Genomic DNA, 21,295 nt, shown 5'->3' with positions numbered 1-21,295 from the left:
AGAGCAAAGGCCAGAGAGAAAGGAGTGGCTGCAGAAGGTGCAGGGTGAGGGGCTGGCAGGAGACGGCAGTGGTCCCACTGCAGAAGGTGTGGGCTGCCCAGACAAGAAGTGAAGCAGAGATCAGAGGGGTGCAGGACTCAAAGTAAACAACTCACTAGGAGGCCATCAAAGCCTCTGGTTTTCACAACTATCCAGAAAGAAGAACACCATTCAGATGATCTGCGGAGAGCAGGCAATGTTGGAAATGTTTGTCTGCCCTTCAGTGGTAATAAGAATAGAGATCATGTTACGACTTACCATGCTTTGGCCTAATTTTAGAACAGCACAAGGAACTGTTTAAAGGCTTCAAAGATTCCAGAGAAAAACCAATCTATTTGCATAACCAGATATAAAATTACATTAGAGGCTAGAATATCTGGTCCTTGCCCATGAGGATTTCCAGCTTGTCAAGTTCATTCTTCCCTCAAATCAGAGCCAGATGCAAAGTCTGGATAGCCAAACCAGGATGGGAACAAGGACTTAGGATACAAATAAGGTTTTTTAAAAACATTGAAGTTAAGACCATGGGTGTGGAGGCAGGGCACTTGGGCAAGTCAATGCTTTTCACTTATCCAGGGTATCCAGCCCCAGAGCAGGCAGAGAAGAAAAGTTCTATTGTAACTTTCTTTAGAGAGAAGGCACATAATAAAAATCATCTTCATCACCACAGATTTTGATCTATCTTTCTTGAATTTCACTTCAAAGACCTGTTAAGGTTAAGCATTCCTGGCACTGGAGGTAGCTTGAATCATGTAACGCAAGACAAGAAGCTGTGTGATCAACAGAGCAGGACAACTTGAAGAATGTGCCCACATTTCTGCATCAGAATTGCGAAGCCAAATTAAAGCAAGATGCTGGGTCCCAAACAGTGCTCAGGAAGGACGAGACGACAGCTCAATAGAACAGACAGTACTCCAAACACGTAGTTTATTGCTCTGTGCTGTTCCTAAAAACAGCCAAGACTGCATTTTGACTGGCAACAGCTGGAAGTTGCTGTATGAACTATTGGGATTTCATTAAATATTCATCTTTAAAGATAGACAGAAGCTGTCGCCCTAAGTGATCGTTACAAAAACTTCCTGGCAAGGAAGTTTCCAACCAGGGAGTTGACCTAAAATTATAAAGAAGAATAAAACCAAGAACTTGAACAAAAACTAAGAACTAAAAGCTCATCAAGTTACATACAAGGAAACAGTGGTTGAAGTTTTGCTTCTCAAGAAAAGCTGCATTCTACTAATGATTGAGCGAGAATAAATACTAGGATATTAGAGATCCTGTATTGTAAGGATCGCCAACAGCACAGGTAAGGTGACTGTTTAAAGGGTACATGTCCTTCCAAAAAGAATAAAAGAAAAATAAGAGCTGAATAAACGGGACAAAAGAGTTGGATCCCAGGAAGGCACTTCAAATTTATTAGGATCCTCTTCTCTACCAGTGGAACTGCTATGGAAATAATCTTCTCCTTAGCTATCTGAAATTTTAATAATGAAGCTTCTTAGAGAACCCAGGTTCTGGGATAATATCTAAAGGAGTATGCATGTGTTTATTTGCTCTTTCACACACATAAGGTTACTTTCAATTTTTTAAAATGACACATTTATAATTTTAAGTTGTTCCACTTTACCTGAAGGAGCTTCTTGATGCATTCATGGTGGCTGTTCTTGGCTGCGAGGTGCAAAGCACTGTGTCCTAAATGGATTAAAAAAAAATTGGAAGAAAAAGACCACACATTTTAAATCTCTTATCTCTGTAATGAAGACAACTATGAGGAAATAAACTGTTCTCCAACAAAGATGAATTGTTATTCTGGAGAGTAACGCCTCCACTTCTTATCTGCAAAGTTCATTGTGACAAAAGTGGGGAGAACACAGCATCCTGCCCCCTGGATAACATTCAGGGCCCACGCCAGCTGCCTTTCTCCTGGGGTACAATTAAGCTCTGGGCTAGAAGCCTGCGGTAGACTCTAGGTATGCAACTTGGAAATTCTGCTTTCAGCTGTCAGCATGGGTGCCAAATGCCCTGCGTCCACAACAGTGACACCAAGCCATGACTGCCACGGGCCCCGGAACCCAGCACAGGCAGCGGCAGAGAACACACCCAGCACCCACATGAAACCCCACTTCCACCTGTCCTTTTGCTTTCCTCCAAATGTGCTCCAGCTCTGCAGGGGAATTACCTGTAGTTCAGATGTTCAAACTTGGAACGGGTGGAAGAAGGAAAAGAATTATAAAAACAACACTATCAAAGGAACATCTCTTCACGTTCCCTTCAAAGAATGTGACGCCAACGTGAGACTCTCTGACGTTTCTGTGGTCAGATAACTTTAGGAAATTCTATCCCACGGTCAGAGGAGCCTGGCAGGCTACAGTCCACGAGGTTGTAAGAGAGTTGGACACGACTTAGCAACTAAACATTACACCCAGTGCCCTCCCCTGCACTACTGAGTGGGCCTATAGAACATCTGTGGGTGAGGGGCTCAGGGACAGCCCTGGTGTGGCTACCAGGCTAGCAGGATTCCACTCTCGGGCCCTAGAGAATTGCTCTTTGCTTAGCCTGGATCCTCTTCTAGGATAACCATGCAGCTTGCCCTCTTACCTGCCTGATGCCACTGAAACCTGCTTCTTGATGAGCCTTTCCTGATCTCACCACTTAAAATTCCTCCCCTACTCCTTTCATCCCTTTGCTTCATGTTTTTGTCCTTCATAGCACTCAGCACCTTCAACCTTCCCTTCTCACCTGACTCCCCTCTCCTCCTACCCCCCCCCCCACATTTATGTACTCAACTATTCTTCCTTTCCCTTTGGAATATAAAATTTGTATCCCAAGTGCCTATCTGTGCTAAGTCACTTCAGTTGTGTCCGACTTTTTGCAACCCTATGGACTGTAGCCTGACAGGCTCCTCTGTCCATGGGATTCTCCAGGCAAGAATACTGGGGTGGGTTGCCATTTCCTTCTCCGGGGGATTTTCCAAACCTGGGGATCAAAGCAGAATCTCTTACATCTCCTGCATTGGCAGACGGGTTCTTTACCACTAGCACTCCCTGGGAAGCCTAAACAAAGACCAAAGAAACAGCATGTGTGTGCTAACACAGACCAGGCTCTTGATACACACTTGTCAATTTCAATTAGAGAGTCTGTCCATTATGAATGTCTGGGGACGGGACTTGGGGACAGGGAACCAAACTCCTAAATCCTGCATTTGTAAACTGATCAAGACACCTCCAATGTAACGCCTGTAAGCAACCCACACTTAAAGCTTGTTTCTCAGCCTTAGCGTCAGTGAAATTCGAAGCTATGGAAGGTGGCCCTATGTACCATAGGATGAGGAGTAGCAGCTCTGACCACGATCAACTGAATGTCCAGGTGGGACAGGCAGAAATGTCCCCAGACATTGCCAAACATCCCTTGGAGAGGTGGGAATCACATAACCCAGTTGAGAACCCCTGGCTTAGAGGAACAACTTCTTTTATATGGTGATCTGGTCTCCAAATACCATTTCTCTGTTCTGAATTAGTCTTTATAATACTTACCAGAAATCCACTAATTATTAAAGAATCATATAGCTAGGAAATACCGTATTTAAAATGAGAAGGTTTTAGGACCACAGTGAGCTGCCCAAAAGCATGTATAAGATTAAAAGATCAGATACCTTCTTTGCTGAGAAGCTGTGCAGAGATTTTAAGGGTATGCATAGCGGGAGCTGGTTGGGGGAGGTAGGACACTCCATTTGACCTCTGCCCAAATGGATGAGGATGAAGAAGTTCAGGAAACAAGGCAATGAGATCTTTGGAAGTAGGAAGACAAGTATCTTCTTTTCCCCTTCCTCCTTTTACCACAGGAGACCTCTTTTCAGGAGGTAAAACACACAGTAGTGAGTTTGCTTGAACTATGAGTTGAGTTTTGGTGGGTTAGCCGGGCCCTCGACCATCATTTGGATCAGTGTTTCTAAGGAGGAGCACATTCTGTGTTTTAAACAAATGCCTTACAGATGAACTTTTGGAACCCATCCTGATTGTAAGTAGAAGACTGTTTATGTCGTGTATGCAATGCATTAACTTGTGTCTATCCTGTAGACAAAAGCTCTTCTAATACATAAATAGCACCCACTGGAAAAAGGCACAGCTCTCCAGAGACAAGAGGGTAGGGAGATTTAAACAACCATCATAAAATAAATAACAGGCCTTCATTCTCAGTGCAAGTGTTCCAGTCATACCTGAAAGTAAGCACTGTGTTTCTACAGAAACAACACTCTTTTATTCCTTGGCCCTGTGATGGGTTTCCCTAACCAGGAGCACAAAAGCATTTTTCACTTAAAAGAGTCTCTAAATTCAAACGATGCATCGGTCCCTGGACAACATTACCCTGGAGTGAGATGTCTCTCACAGCTACCATTAAAACAAAATTCTCTTTCCAAATGCAAAATTTTCTGGAGAAAATATATTAGTGACAGAACTTCACTGTAACCAGCCCCCACTAAGACTGACCTCCATTTGGCTGTGGATCTGTCTGGAATATCAGAAAGCAATTTCCCTATAGGAAAATAACAAGGCAACCCTAATTCAAGTGCAGTTCAGCAGAATTCTGCCTGTGAGTGAAGACACCAGTGCTACTCATAAGTCAAGTGTCAGAGGCTATTCCAGGTGGTTTAAGAATCCTGCTATTCAAAGAGTCTAAGAAGGATGGCCCAGTCACGGAACACCATCTCCCAAGCTAACTGGGACATTAACCACTTATTCGATGATTTCAGACTGCTACAGAAACAGAGCGGAACTCACTCATACAGTGGAGGAGTTACTGGTGGGACTAAGAACAGTCTTGAAGTGCAGCTGAGAGATTTTAAACTGACGAACTCGGAGGAGACAAAGACCAGGGAAACAAACACCAAAAGGCTGAAGCTTGAGAAATCACAGTTTCAGATCGCAATATGGAAATGTTCAGAAAAACGAAGAGAACCAAAAGATGCTCAACTAGATACGGTTTGAAATGTCTACTTAAGAACCAGAGTTTCAAGATGCTGAATGTAAACAATGAAAGAAAGTGTTAGCCGCTCAGTCATGTCTGATGGACTGTAGCCCGCCAGGCTCCTCTGCCCATGGGATTTTCCAGGCAAGCTACTGGAGTGGGTTGCTAATTCCTCCTCCAGGGGATCTTCCCGACTCAGGGATGGAACCCAGGTCTCCCGCATTGCAAGCAGAGTCTTTACTGTCTGAGTCACCAGGGAAGCCCGATATAAACAATATAACAATAATAGTAGTAATTAATTTGATTTTTATTTACAACTTTAAATATATTTAAACATTGTTCTTAGAAATGCTTATCTTTACATCAAGTTTTCAATCACTGAAACATAAATCTATTCACTGAGTTACAGTTCCAGGGGAGAGATCAGAGTATGAAAGATGTATTTCTTTTTTTAACAAATTTTATTAAAAAGAATAGATACATGTATATGTATAAGTAAATCACTTTGCTGTATACCTGAAACTAACACATGTTAATCAATGATGCTCCAATATAAATATTTTTTGAAAAAGAAAAAATTCACAGTGATGTAAATAAACTACACATCAATAAAGAATAATAAAATTTTGTGTCTTTTTTATTGAAGTATATATAGTTGATTTATAATATTGTATTAGTTTCCAGTGTAAAGTGATTCAGCTGCGTGTGTGTATATATGCATATATATATATATATGTACATACAAATACCACACACACACACACAGAGAAAAGAGAAATTTCCAATAACCATTCTTACTATTAGAGTTTTGAAATTATCCCTTAATCTCTACAAAGCAGCTCTGCACAGAGATTTACATAGAATCAAAAGTTTTTGGTTTTTTTTTGCACCTGCATGTATACATCATTTGAAATCTTTTCATGGCCGGATTATGCTGATCACTGTATAGAGTTGGCCCTTCAGACACGCATACATGTGCGCAACCAGCAAGTAAAGAACTATAATCATGCAATCACTTTTTGGCTTGCCTTTATTCCAAATTAAATATGAAACACTTAATGGGCTACAGTCTGCCATTACATTTTAAATGACCCATTCTCTCAAGTACTTGAGTTTAAGACATAACTGTTCTTGGCTAGAATATGTGAGCTAGATTGGTATTATATGTGAGCTAGATTAAGGGCATAATAGAATGGAGGGCCACCCAGAAACCCAAACAAAAGCCAAGCCAACACCAGAAACCCTAGAAAAGAAGAAGGGTTCTCCAGTGTCTCCCTCCTGAGGCCTCTGTGCATTAGGGTATCTCCATACTCCATAGCTCAGTTCTCACTCTCTTCTATGAGAAAAGAAGCTTTGTGTGCAAAGGGATCAAGGAAAATTTAAGATATGGGAGTGTGACAAATCACACATCATTCTTCAATTTCTATTTACCCTTCCTTTTACAGCAAAACATTCTCTCTATATTTTTTTAACATTCATTTATTTGGTTGTGCCGTGTCTTAGCTGTGGCACGTGGGAATTTTTTAGTTGCGGCATTTGAACTCTTACTGGTGGCATGTGACAAGATCTAGCCCCCCGATCTTATGAAACCCAGGCCCCCTGCATTGGGAGCATTGAGTCTTGGCCACTGAACCACAAAGGAAGTCCTCGTCCTCTATTATTAAACTTGACAATTTGCTGCTCTGCCCAGAATTCCCAGCTTCCTTTGAAGGCAGGAGTGGCCACAGATCACTCTGTGTCCAATGAGATCTGAGTGCACCCCACTTCATGAGCTGGGCTTTCCCTTCTGCCAGCTGGGACTGGGATGTGGAGGCAGCAGAGGAGCCCCCCTGGGCCGTTAGGACCAAGGCAATACGCTGGATGGTGGAGTAACAAGTCTGGGTAAGAGTCCTCAGTGTGGAGCTGAGTGACCGTAGCAATTTGGGACTTTTAATTCAAAGAGAAAAAAGTCTATCTTGTTTAAGCCACCTGGGTCACATTGTGTCAAATGCATACAGCTGCTAAAAAAGGAAGTATGAAAGTTAATGCTTCAGACAAGCACTTGATAATAAACAGAAGATTCTTTGGTCTACTTCAATCTTCTGTTAATGCTTTGTTTAATACTATCTTATATTCCCGGGTGCTAATTACAGGCATCCCCCCCCCAAAAAAAAGCCTAGAAGTCTGTGAGAAATGATTCATTTCTAAAGAACAGAATGCCTCTTCCTAAATCAAAGAACACGAGCAAACACAAAGGCCCTGTTTAGAGTCAGCACTGCGAGCTTAGGTGCAGACTTTCCCAGCTGACTGCAATTGCTGTCTATGGTGGTGTTTGGCAAATAGGTGATAAGGAATGGGGTGCGTGTGTTTAGTTGCTAAGTTGTGTCTGACGGTTTTGTGACCCCCATGAACTGTAGCCCACCAGGCTCCTCTGTCCATATCACTTTCCAGGCAAGAATAGTGGAGTGGGCTGCCATTTCCTACTCCAGGGGATCTTCCTGACTCAGGGATCAAACCTGTCTCCTGCATTGCATGCAGATTCTTTACTGCTGAGCCACCAGGGAAGCCAAGGAATGAGGGGAACCCCACAAACCAAAAACATGAGTCATGAGCTTCTGCCAGTTTGGGGATTTCTTTTTCTGATTTGTACTATGAGAGTGTTTGGCTTGGTGATAATCACAGCTTTTTTTTGTTTGTTTGTTTGTTTAAGATGTGAAACATTTTCAAAACCTGATGTGCAAGAAAGAGAGACTGGGCACTAGGATGGTCACATGTATCCTCTCACCTAAGCTTCCAAAGCCATCTAAAATGATGATAACTGAGATGCCTTGGGCTTTCCTGATGGCTCAGACGTTAAAGAAACTGTCTGCAATGAAGGAGACTCAAGTGCAATCCCTATGTCAGGAAGATCCCCTGGAGAAGGAAATGGCAACTCACCCCAATATTCTTGCCTGGAGAATCCCACGAACAGTGGAGCCTGGCGGGCTACAGTCCTTGGGGTCACAAAGAACTGGACACGACTGAGTGACTAACACTTTCACGCTATTGGTACTACACACAAGGCTTTATCTGCGGACAGGATTCTGCTCCTGAGACTATTTGTAAAGCATTTATGAAAAGTCTGTGGTCAGACTTCCAAACATTTGATGTGGAAGGATAGTTGATAAAGAAATAGATACTAAAATCCCTTTGTTTCTGAACTTAAATCCAGTCACCAGTTTAAGAAGTAGGTAATTGTACCAAGTTAACCATCCTGTACACTTTGTGGATATAAAGAATTAAAAGGGTCAGTGTAATGATATATTTTGCAAGCAGGGTTTTCTCTGAAACTCTGCAGGGCAGTTGGATTTATGGTAACAGAATTTCATACGAGTTCTCACTGGGTATTAGAATTGAAGATAACTGGATCTTAGCAATAATATAGCAACACTTCAGGTAGGTTGACTGAAAAGACAGCACATCATGAGAAACGCTGGGATGGAAGAAGCACAAGCTAGAATCAAGATTGCTGGGAGAAATATCAATAACCTCAGATATGCAGATAACACCACCCTTATGGCAGAAAGTGAGGAGGAACTAAAGAACCTCTTGATGAAAGTGAAAGAGGAGAATGAAAAATTTGACTTAAAGCTCAACATTCAGAAAACTAAGATCAAGGCATCTGGTCCCACCACTTCATGGGCAATAAATGGGGAAACAGTGGAAACAGTGTCAGAATTTATTTTTTTGGGCTCCAAAATCATTGCAGATGGTGACTGCAACCATGACATTAAAAGACGCTTACTCCTTGGATAGAAAGTCATGACCAACCTGGACAGTATATTAAAAAGCAGAGACATTACTTTGCCAACCAAGGTCCGCCTAGTCAAGGATAGTTTTTCCTGTGGTCATGTATGGATGTGAGAGTTGGACTGTGAAGAAAGCTGATCGCCGAAGAATCTATGCTTTTGAACTGTGGTGCTGGAGAAGACTCTTGAGAGTCCCTTGGACTGCAAGGAGATCCAACCAGTCCATCCTAAAGGAGATCAGTCCTGGGTGTTCATTGGAAGGACTGATGCTAAAGCTGAGACTCCAATACTTTGGCCACCTCATGCGAAGAGTTGACTCACTGGAAAAGACTCTGATGCTGGGAGGGATTGGGGGCAGAAGGAGAAGGGGATGACAGAGGATGAGATGGTTGCATGGAATCACTGACTTGATGGACATGAGTTTGAGCAAACTCAGGGAGAGAGTGAAGGACAGGGAAGCCTGGCGTGCTGCAATCCATGGGGTCACAAAAGCTGGACACAACTTAGTGTTGAGCCATTTAATTCATCCTTTCATCAAATGTTTTGGGCTAATGACAACCACTAAAGCACAGTGACTAATGTCCCTCTCATTCCCTTGGATTCTGACTCGCATTCTTGAGAAGCAGAGAAAGGAGTGGGTGTTATAGCCAACAGGAAGGACATGAGCAGTAAAGGCCATCACGTTTATCTTGTTCACTGTAGCAGGAAAAACTCTGACAAGTGTTGTTCTAGATAACGCAACAGGTTTTCCATGTGCTTTTATCCATGCTGCTTTTCCTTCTTTTGTTCCTGGGTTCTGTTTGCACGCTTTCAAAAAATCACAAGAAGTCAGTGCCTCACTCAGACCAAAGCAAAACAATAAGCCCAAGGACCAGAGTGCTGACCTCATTGTTAGAAATGAGAGAAAAGTGACAGGCAGCTCAAGACATTTCCAACTCACAGGATGTACGGAAGGTGTTCTGGGCTGCCAAGTGCTATGGATTCTACCAGTTTCAATCAGAGTTGAAAGAAACAGGCTGTGACAGTTTCCACTAATCAGCCCAGAGAAGAGTTCAGGATGGGAGGATGGGTCTTCAGTTTTCCCTTCAGCTTGTTTTTTGTTTTTTTGGCCATGCCTTGTGGCATGTGGGATGTTAGTTCCCTGACCAGGGACTGAACCTGTGCTCCCCTGTAGTGGAAGCACGGAGTCTTATTTACTGGACTGCCAGGGAAGTCCTCCTCTCCAGCACTTGGGAGCACTTGCCATCTCCACTGGCAAGGAGGAGGGAACTGCGCTGGGGTGTCCAGGTCTCACTGCATGACTCCCCAGGCTTTCAGGAACTGAGTGAGGGCCCCGGTAGGAAATACAAACTCTATCCACATGGTATTAGACAACCACAAAAAACTATACTTCTTAAGAGTTTTTCATATAGGAAATGATCATGGTAATCTTTCTTTAATGGCAGGATTTAAAGTTTATTATATAATGTGATCTCAACTCTGTAAAACTGCACCAGGAAAATCTGGTAGGAAATACAGCAAAACAGTAAATTTTTTTTCCCTTGGAGTAGAACCACTGGTTATCTTCTTGGCAGTTTTCTGTATTTCCCAAATTGTCTACAATGAACATGTATTAAACATTTTTTTCCCTTTAATAAAAACATGGGGGATCGATATTCAGTTATGATGGAAATAATGAGATTCCTATCTATTTTTTAACATCAAATGCAGTTAAACAAAATTATATTACGGCTCAAGTTTATTCACACAAAACAAACTTTTTTAGATTACGATTTTCTTAAAGAAATCCCATCTACTCAAGAGGACACATCTCATCAAGGGGATGGTAGCCACTCTCACTGCTCTACGTGTATGTGGTACAACTTTAAAAGTAGTAACAATAAACTTTAAAAACAAAATAACTGGATCTCAGTATTAAACATGATTTTAATTAGCAACATAAATTAGTGTTCCCTTCAAGGCAGTCACTTAGAGAAACCATTCTTCTGCTGGTATCATAATAATTTGTGTTCAGTCATGTCTGATTCTTTGAGACCCCATGGACTGTAGCCTGCCAGGCTCCTTTGTCCATGGAATTTTTCAGGCAAGCATACTGGAGTGGGTTGTCGTTTTCTTCTCCAGGGGATCTTCCCGGCCCGTGGATCAAACCTGCGTTTCTTATGTCTCCTACACTGGCAGGCAAGTTCTTTACCACTAGTGTCACCTGAAGTATTGCCATTTCTCAAAATATTTTTTTGGAGCTTTCTGTGGCACTGCTCTGGAAAATCATTCTGTTACTTCAATCACTCCCTATTTTTAACCAAAAATGGTTTTACCAGATTGACACCTCATTTACCTGACTTGACTTTAAATGGCTCTTCATCTGTCATAAAAAAACAAGTCTATTCTCAAAGAATAAATATTCCCAGACCCTGATATTATTTTTTAAGTGCCACAGAAAACTTTCGAAACTTTATGAAAACTATTCTGAAATATGAGTTTTCCGGCCATATTTTGAGTAATAATTGTATTTTCCAAAACACTTGACCAATCTGCCCCCAAGATGACTACTCTGAGGTGTCAGTGTTTTCAGGTGGGAAGCAAAAGGGATCCATCACAGATTAATGAAAAGCCTCAATAAAGACTACAGAACAGACTAATCTTATATTCCAGTAAAAACCAACAAAAGCCTATTAGAAGACAAAGATTTTCAAGTACAGTAGAGAAATGAAAAGCCACCAGTAGTTGCTTCCACCTTTTGGTGTGGATAACAAGGGACAGAAACTCAGGTTGGCAACCCAGGGACTCCTTCCTAAAAACAATGTTCATAAAAGACAAGCCTACACTTCCTTTTCTATCTGACTTGATCATCACTTATCAACACTGGCTTCACGTTAGAATCAGCTGGGAGCTTTACAAAAGTACCAACTGGCTGGAAACGTTCAGACATTCTGAATCTCTGAAGGCAGAGCTGGGATATACATGTGTGGGGTTGTCTGTAAGTGTGTGCGTGTGCTGTTTCTTCTTTCCCTTCTTCTCCTTTCCCCTTTTAAGCTCTTTTGCCCTTCCTCCCCTCCAGCTCCTAGGTGATTCAGATGCACTAAAACGCAGTAAGGGGTGCAGACCATGGGCAGCTGGTCCACATGAAGATCCTGCCTTCTGTCCACAGAACCCACCTCAGCTAGTTGACGAAATGAGCACCCAAACAATTCACTCCATTCAGTACTTTGTACCATGATTCATAAGAACAAAAACTGGGGGAGAGTATTTGGTCCATATATGTCATCTTAGAAAATAAAAATTTTAAATGGGGGATAAGAAGCAGAGTGTCTAGCTGACTAACCACATATAAGATGAAAACACTTGTAAAGGCCCAAATAATGAAACCACATCAGAGCCTAGTCATTGGAGGAGATTCTGTGTGTTTTTTTTTGGTTGATCTGTATAGACTGTAAATTTTCCACAAGGAATATGTATCATTTCTGTGATATCTACTTTCCTGCTGGCCTGTTGACTTAAGAGAAAAAGATTACATACCGGCAGTATCTTGGGCTGTCACATCCACGCCGTGTGTAACCATGACCCTGAGGCATTCCACGTGTCCTTTTGTAGCAGCAAGATGAAAACTGGAAAAGAAGTAACACAATCTCCTTAAGATTGCCACTCTTTATAGACTTACCCCGACCATGCTTTTGCCTCTTGCGTACACTATCTCTCACTTAAGCTCCAAACCACCTCCTGAGTAGGTCTTAACTTTGTTCTCATTTTAAAAAGGAGAAAACAGAGGCTCGAAGTGGTCTGATAATTTGCTCATTGATACTTTTCATTAAGTAATGGATTAGGAGCTAGATCTTAGGTCTCCCCATGTAAAGACAGGCTTGAAAAGAGTAAAATTCAACAACATTCCTTACCCCTTTAGGAAAAAATAACCAGAGTCCCAACTTGATTCAATTCCTAAATATATAAGTAATTTATCAACTTTTTTCTGTTTTCCAGTGTTTTTAACAAAGCCATTATTTTTAAGCAATGCACTCTCTGAAGGCAAATTTGTCCACGTCAAACAATGATCAGGGTTCTTGGACAGCATCAATATCAAATCCATTGTTGTGTTTTAGCAGATAACAACAGTCATCTGTAGTTATACACAACGACACAACTTTTTTTACATGGCTAATGTTTGCCAAGCATCTTATTACCCACTTTAGTACATTAGCTATTTTCATTCTCATAAAAGCCTTTCATTTTTTTTTTTTTGGCCACGTCAAGCAGCATGTTAGAGATCTTAGTTCCCTGATCAGAGGCCAAACTCGTGCCCTGTGCATTGGAAGCAGGGAGTTTTAACCACTGGACCACCAGGGAATTCACCATAAAAACCTTTTGACATGAGTCCTAACATCATGTCTGTTAGATGGCAGGGGTCTACACTCAGGTGCAAACGGCATTAAAGGAAGCCCATAGTTAGGCACTGGAACTCAATGACACTTGAGGGTACAAACCTCGCTCAGCATGTTTACACTTATCATTAGAAAGAGATAATATCCTTATAACAGGAAGCTCAGCTCAGTACTCTGTGGTGAACTAGATGGGATGGAAGTGAGGGTCAAGAGGAGATATATGTACATATATAGGTAATTCACTTTGTTTACAGCAGAAACTAACACAACATTGTAATGTAATTATACTCCAATAAAAATAAATAAATATTTTAAAAAAGACAACATCCAACGACACACCCATCCTCCCTGCAGATCCCAGGGGTGCAGGGCACTTCCACGGGCAGAAGGAAAGCAGAATTCCACTGAGCAGCCATGCCTTGAGAAGCAGGTTAATGCACCTCTGAGCTCTCCAACTGCCTCAGACCTGTCTTAGGGAGTTACCTTCTCAGGATACTTGGTGTCTGTAATTCTGAATTAATACCCAGGTGATATTTTTCAATAGGATAGGAACTGTCACTGGGCCCCATGGTCACACCAAAGTAGCAAATCCAAGAGCTAAACTGATTCAAACTCAAGTAAGCTTGACCCCACATCTCTGTTCTGGAGAACTGGGCTGACTGAGGGTTGGAAGGTCGGCAAATTATATCAGTTCTAGTTGCAGATCAGCCATATGTCAGCTATGTATCTTTGGGAAGTCAGTTTAAGCTCTCAGAGCCTAAATTTCCTTCATTGTAAAGGGTGTGGATAGATTCTGATGCTTTCTAATGTTCCCTCCAGCTCTTACAGTCTATCATTTTAGCTTCCCTGGCTCTGATCACATTGACCATTTCTTCATTTGTGCAGCAACTTATGTGTAATGTTTCTTTAAAGTCAAAATCTACTTTATAGTAGATTTATACATTTTGTGTAATGTTTACACATTACAGTGAAGCTTTGATCATATGGAATGACTCGGGAACATGTGACTTGTTTAAATGAAATTTCTGATTAAATACTGCTTAACCAAAAGAACCACACCGAAAGGCAGGACAATAAACAATAACACCCGTTTTCAACATTGTCGGGGTAACTTAATTTTACAGTTAGTAAACTTCATCTTTAAACAGTGAATCATTTAATCACAGTGAAAGGTTTCTAAAATTTTGCCACCCTTAGTAACACTGTTGGCGCTAGTGGTAAAGAACCTGTCTGCTAATGCAGGAGACATAAGGAACGCAGGTTTGATCCCTGGATCAGGAGAATCCCCTGGAGGAGGGCATGGCAACCCACTCCACTATTCTTGACTGGAGAATCCCATGGACAGAGGAGCCTGGTGGGCTACAGTCCAGAGGGTCACAGAGTCTGGACACAACTGAAGCGACTAGCATTCACGCACGTGCAGTAACAGTGTACATTATATAATTTAATTGCTCTTGAGGACATGAAACCACTAAGAGACTCAATTATTGAACTATGCTTTCAAGGCGATGGATCTAAATACCCCAGATTATTAAGCCCTAATATTTATCTTCTTTTCTTAATGTCTATGTGCTTGCTTCTAAGCTGTTCACTCTGCTATATCCTATGACCAGGGGAGAACTCAATCAAAATGGTCTGGACAAGGCAGCCAAATCTTTTGCTAAAGATGAAAATACCAGGAATAAAAATTAGCACACACACATGCAAACATGTTTAGATACAAAACTTTGGAGTGAAGCTTAACATATGGACTTCCCCTGTGGCTAAGCTGGTAAAGAATCTGCCTGGAATGCAGAAGACCTGGGTTCAATCCCTGAGTTGGAAAAATCCCCTGGAGAAGGAAAAGTTTACCCACTCTAGTATTCTGGCCTGGAGAATTCCATGGGCTGTATAGTCCATGAGGTCACAAAGAGTCAGTCATGATTGAGCAACTTTCACTTTCACTCTAACATATTTAAGCTACACATGTCATAATTGTATAGTTTGCTAAAACTTCTCAAGTGGAACATGCCCCTTCTGCTTTCATACTGAAGAAACACAATGTGGCCACAGAAATCCTTCCTTGTATTTCCCCTTAGCACCCCAGAAGATCTCCATGTGCCCCTTCTAGTTGCTAACTCCTTTTTCCCTGTGATAACTATTTTTCTACTCTAAGACTTCCTGGATTTCCTCTGCATGCACGCTTAGTTGCTCAGGCATGCCCAACTCTTTTGTGACCCCATGGACTGTAGCCCACCAGGTTCCTCTGTCCATGGAATCTTCCAGGCAAGAATAATGGAGTGGGTAGCCATTTCCTCCTCCAGGGGATCTTCCTGACCCAGGAATCGAACTCACATCTCCCGCATCGCGGGCGGATTCTTTACCGCTGAGTCATAGGGGAAGCCCTGTATTTTCTCTGGATTGCACACTGTATTTATAGGGCACTGAACTTGCAGACACATGTGACAATGAACCATTTCTGTAAGGTCACTCCTGCATGCTGATAAATGTGCTCTGATGAATGTGACACAATATTCTATGGATGGCTTGGCAGTTGTATAATTTTCAGCATCATATTTGAAAGGTCAGCGGTCATTATAAGCCAAGAGAAGTGAGTTGTTAGGAAGTTAGGCTCACTATCCAATCCAATTTTCTTAGACATTGCTTTTTAAAATGAAATTGTTATAGCAATCCATCTTCAATGGCTGTAACACATTGTATTGAGGGATCCAGTTAATTAAGGTTTCACTGCCTATGTTTTAAAAAATTGTGTGCGTGTGACTTTGTTTTGCCATCTCTCTGCAAAGTTTAGATCACGAAGAGACTTTCTTTTATTCTGGGAAATCTCCAATTATTCTGCAGAATACTGTGTTCTGATGAAAAAATAAAACGAGTCTTTTCCCAATTCATAATTTTATCCTCATACATTTTACCTGAAACTTCAGCACTTGTTGTTCTTACAGAGAAAATGAACTAGTATAAAGATAAATAATTATAAATAGCCAATTATCCATATATAATGATAGATATTCATGCTGGTATTTTTATACTGCAGAATCTCATATTTTTAGCTAATGAAATCATTCTTAGTTGATGTAATTCAACTGACTAAACCAATATTTCAAACTGTTTCTGAAAGGAGACTCATTTCCAGGTGTTTATTGTGGATGTCACAAAAAAATTGTTCTTAAGGATCTCATTTATTGTATCTTTTCATCTCTGAATTTTTCTACACATAAACTTAAAAGATAAGCACTTTACAAAGTAGAAATAATAATGCGATGAAATCTTTTGTATCCAACAACCTTGTTTCATGTATACCCTTGCCAATGATTATTATTTTGAAGCAAATCTCGTGTCATATCATTTCATTCTTAAATATTTCAATATATATTTCTAAAATAAAATAGCTCTTAATGAAAATGTAATAACATCATCACAACTTAAAATTTAGTAATTTTTCGATAATGCCAACTATTCAGGCATTGAATATTTCCAATTGTTTCATAAATATTATCATTTTTGAATAGTTTGTAGGAATCAAAATCCAAAAAAGGTCAACATATTGAGATCCAGTTGATGTCTAATAACGTTCCCTTTTTCTTTTTTGGTTCTTGCAATTTGTTTTACGAAACAGCCATGCATTTGGGCCTGTAGAATTTTCAGTATCTGGATTTTTCTGCATCTCCCTCCCCATAGTATTTTTTAACCTGTTTCTCTTGCCTCTACCTGTTCTGTAATCTTGTAGCTAGGTTTAGAGGCTTGGTTTGATACAGGCTCAGCTGTTGGCAAAGCAACTTCATGAGTGGTATCGTGTACTTTCATTGAAGACACGTAATGTCTAGCTGGCTCCATTCCAGTGATGTTAGCAACCACCAATAATCACTACTTGGAGTCATCCTTTGATACGTGGTTTGCCAAGTAGTGACATTCTAATCCATGATTTTTTTCTTATTCATTAGCTGCTATGCTTCTAGAGAAAAGAAAAAATTCCCTTGATGACAATTTAGTTTTCCAGAAATATAGTTCATACAGGAAAAAGAAACATCTGATCTTTAATGAAAGTTTTCTTAAGAACGAGTTGGTTGCCTGGTATCTTCTAAAGGAGACCAATGTGTAATAATGTATGTAAGTTAAATAGACACGTGTATGACAGACAATCAGTTCTCCAGATTGTTTGATAAACAAATTTAAGCATTTTCACCACTGTACATCCCCTTATTTAATACTATAATAAATGCATGTCAAACCCACTGCCAAAAATATTTCAACTCTGCATGTAATTGAGTTGACTGTTTAAGATATTTGGGCATTGTGACTAAAATGCTTTGATGGGAGATTGTGTCAAATCACCTGAATTGTACAGAATATGATAAGTGACTTCACAAGGATTTTTGGATATAGTGTTACGGCCAAAGTAGGAGCCAGTTTAAAAGGTTTAAGACACCCCACTCCAAGGACAAGAAAAACAGCTGAAAAATAAGAGCCAGTGCTCAGTCTAGAACATGATGCAAAAAAGAAATGCTATAATTCAGATTTTAAACTGTAGATTTGTTCTTGATAAAATAACCAACACCCCATCTATAACACATATGGGCACACACATGTCTGTACCTACTACAGCCATGTTCTAAAACTGGTAAAGTCTTTAAAAGTTCTATGAGCATATCCTGTGAAATAACAAGGCCTCTTCATCTTCAACACCATATACTACATTTTATACTCTATATAAATACGGTACACTATTCTTTGTAATACATACTACATATACTATTTTATACTATGTTCTATCATTTAAAAATATGTGGGCCAGATTTAGAAAGAGAAAATATAAAATAAGAACTACCAAGACATATAGTTATTTGGTATTTATTGATCACTGTGATTAAACACTCTGATACTTACAAAGTATCCCTTTATTTAATAATATACCCAAAAATCATTTTACTACCTAATTTGGGATAAAATGTCTATAATCTGAGTTTGCTAAATCAGTTATCACATCAAAGAACACCCAAATGATCAGTATACTGATTTAGCTTTGCCCTGTTCTTAAGGAGGCTGTACAAATGCAGAAGAAACAAGGTGCAAAGCAGACAGTGAGATGACTCTGTTAGCAAGTCCCTCACACCACCACCACTTACACATTCAATCCAGTTACAACTGAAGAGCAACAAATGACCAACAAATGGAGCTGCGTCATTTGGTCAATTCTCCTCCAACTACTGGAAGAGAAAGCCCTATTTTCCCTCTTTCATTCCCCCAACTCTGTGCCTGGAAGAATCTCTTAATCAAGCTCCTAAGCCATTAGAAAGAAGAGAAAGGTGGGAAAACTACCTTGCTGTTGTTCTGTGTGTACTTAATTTGGATATTCAGTCATTATAAGGTTTTAACTTCAGAAAATCTGGTCCTTATTCCAAACACCCAAGATTTTGAAAAATCAGACAAAACTTCTAAACTTTAGTGCTTTACTGAAGCTTAGAGGAAGGACAAACATGTGCAGCCAGATGAGAAAGTATAACAAGAAGCAAGATATTGGGAAGGCAATACACATAATCTTTAAGGGCTCAGGCTAACTGGGTTTGAATCTGCATTCCACTGCTTATTAACATTGAGTGGTCTTGGGCAAGTGTTCTCTGTCCCAGTTTCCACATCTGTAAAATGGGCTGTGAGGAATGAATGAGGTATATGTAAAAAGTGCTTAGCAAAATGTGAAGCCTAGATACGTATCCAAAGAAATGCCACCAATTATCAGAGCCTCATCAACACAAGGCAAGGAACAGAGATGGAGACACTCTGCTTAATAAACGGATTTGTCTCAATGTTCAGAAAAGACAGACTAACAGAAATTAGGTCAGAACCATCACTGCTTAAGAAATGTAGAAAGAAGTATGGCTTTCTCTGGGTATATGCTACCCAGCGCTCTGTTGTGATTTAAATGGGAAGGAGATCCAAAAAACAAGGGATATGTGCATACACGTTACTTATTCACTTTGCTGTACAGTATAAACTGACACAGCAATGTAAAAGAGGTATACTCCAACAAAAAAATAAAATAAAAATTAAAAAAAAAAAAGAAGAAAGGAGGAGGAGGAGAAAAGCAAGAAGAAAATCAAGGGGGCCTGGGAGGGAGGTTCAAGAGGGAGGGGATCTATGTATACTTATGGCTGATTCGTCTTGCTGTATGGCAGAAACCAATACAATGTCGTAAAGCAATTATCTTCCAATTTTTAAAAAATGTGAAAAAAAAAAGAAAGAAAAGCAAGAAAGAGTTACAGACAGTCATTGATGACAAAAAAAAATCACCACCAAAAACAATAACCATCTGAGATCAGCCTTGTCTAATGCTTACACTTGAGCTGCTAAGTAAGATTCAGGCACCTTCCAGAAGTGACAATCCCCAAAGCAGGGTGTGGCAGCAAAAAGTCATTAGCATTTAGCCTCTCAATAGCATTTAGCCTCCACTTGAGTAACTTTTTACAAGACACTCAAGTGGAGAGTTGGGTTCAGTTGGGTGGGAAAACATGGTTAGTCATTCACAGAACCCGGATCAGATGACAGTGAGTAGGTTTTCTTTCTATTGCAGTGCCCGACACATGCAGGCATCCTCAGGGCAGCAGTCCCGGTGACTGGTGGGTGCTGGTCTGGGCTGCAGGTGGCATCTGTGGTGTCACCTCAGGCTTAAGGAGCAGATGGCACCCCGAGTCAGCACACGACTACTGAGGATCCTGGCTGGTGGCCTCTAACAGCCTGTACCCTGGGTAGCTGATGAAAGAACATAGCTCGAGGTAAAGACAGTTTGCAGACTTGGGTGAGGTGGGTAGGAAAAGTACTAGGCTGAAGAACAGACCCCCTCACCCCAAAACAGAGGCTGTTCTTGACAAAGTTAGTCCCAGGGCATTGGAACTAATTTGAGCATGGAATCATTTCTTTTTTTTTTTTTTTATGCTAAAGCCTTTAACTGTTTATTTTATTTTTTTTTATAATGAACAGAGGAAAATTTATGCGTCGAACCTGGACTGGTCACTTATGATAATATACATGCTACAATTCCATTCTCCCCAATCATTCCACCTTCACCCTCTCCCACAGAGTCCCAAGGACTGTTCTAAATGCCTATGTCTCTTTTGCAGTCTCTTATACAAGGTTCAGGTTACCATTTTTCTAAATTCCATATATATGCGTTAATATACGGTATTGATGTTCTTCTTTCTGGCTTACTTCACTCTGTATAATTGGCTCCAATTTCATCCGCCTCATTAAAACTGATTCAAATGCATTCTTTTTGATGGCTGAGAAATACTCCATTGTGTATATGTACCAAAGCTTTCTTATCCATTCATCTGCCGATGGACATCTAGGTTGCTTCCATGTCCTGGCTATTATAAACAGTGCTGCAATGAACATTGGAGTACATGTGTCTCTTTCAATTCTGGTTTCCTCGGTGTGTATGCCCAGGAGTGCGATCGCTGGATCATATGGCAGTTCTATTTCCAGTTTTCTGAGGAATCTCCACACTGTTCTCCATAGTGGCTGTACTAGTTTGCGTTCCCACCAACAGTGTAAGAGGGTTCCCTTCTCTCCACACCCTCTCCAGCACTTATTGCATGTAGACTTTTGGATAGCAGCCATTCTGACTGGTGTGAAATGGTATCTCATTGTGGTTTTGATTTGCATTTCTCTGATGATGAGGGATGTTGAGCATTTTTTCATGTGTTTATTAGCCATCTTTATGTCTTCTTTGGAGAAATGTCTGTTTAGTTCTTTGGCCCATTTTTTGATTGGGTCACTTAGTTTTCTGGAATTAAGCTGCAGGAGCTGCTTGTATAATTTGGAGATTAATCCTTTATCAGTTGCTTCATTTGCTATTATTGTCTCCCATTCTGAAGGTTGTCTTCTCACCTTGCTTAGAGTTTCCTTTGCTGTGCAGAAGCTTTTGATTTTAATTAGGTCCCATTTGTTTATTTTTGCTTTTATTTCCAATATTCTGGGAGGTGGGTCTTGGAGGATCCTGCTGTGATTTATGTCGGAGAGTGTTTTGCCTACGTTCTCCTCTAGGAGTTTTATAGTTTCTGGTCTTACATTTAGATCTTTAATCCATTTTGAGTTTATTTTGGTGTATGGTGTTAGGAAGTGTTCTAGTTTCATTCTTTTACAAGTGGCTGACCAGTTTTC

General features: G+C 40.5%; 1 protein-coding gene across 7 annotated transcripts in view; it reads right to left on the bottom strand.

The window, feature by feature from the left end:
* The window catches only part of RAI14 (retinoic acid induced 14), a 172,254-nt gene that overhangs the window by 26,236 nt on the left and 124,723 nt on the right, over positions 1 to 21,295 (bottom strand). For all 7 annotated transcript variants that reach the window (XM_055422196.2, XM_055422198.2, XM_055422199.2 and 4 more), the window contains exons 4-5: positions 12,285 to 12,373; positions 1,664 to 1,728 (exon numbers count right to left, since the gene is read on the bottom strand). In XM_055422196.2, the coding sequence (XP_055278171.2) occupies positions 1,664 to 1,728; positions 12,285 to 12,373 (154 nt within the window). The remainder of the gene's footprint in view (positions 1 to 1,663; positions 1,729 to 12,284; positions 12,374 to 21,295) is intronic.

The sequence above is a fragment of the Moschus berezovskii genome, chromosome 18 (genome assembly GCF_049115385.1).
Source record: "Moschus berezovskii isolate FMDL1 chromosome 18, NW_MosBer_1.0, whole genome shotgun sequence".
NCBI lineage: Eukaryota > Metazoa > Chordata > Mammalia > Artiodactyla > Moschidae > Moschus > Moschus berezovskii.
This window is presented reverse-complemented; position numbering and strand designations above follow the sequence as displayed.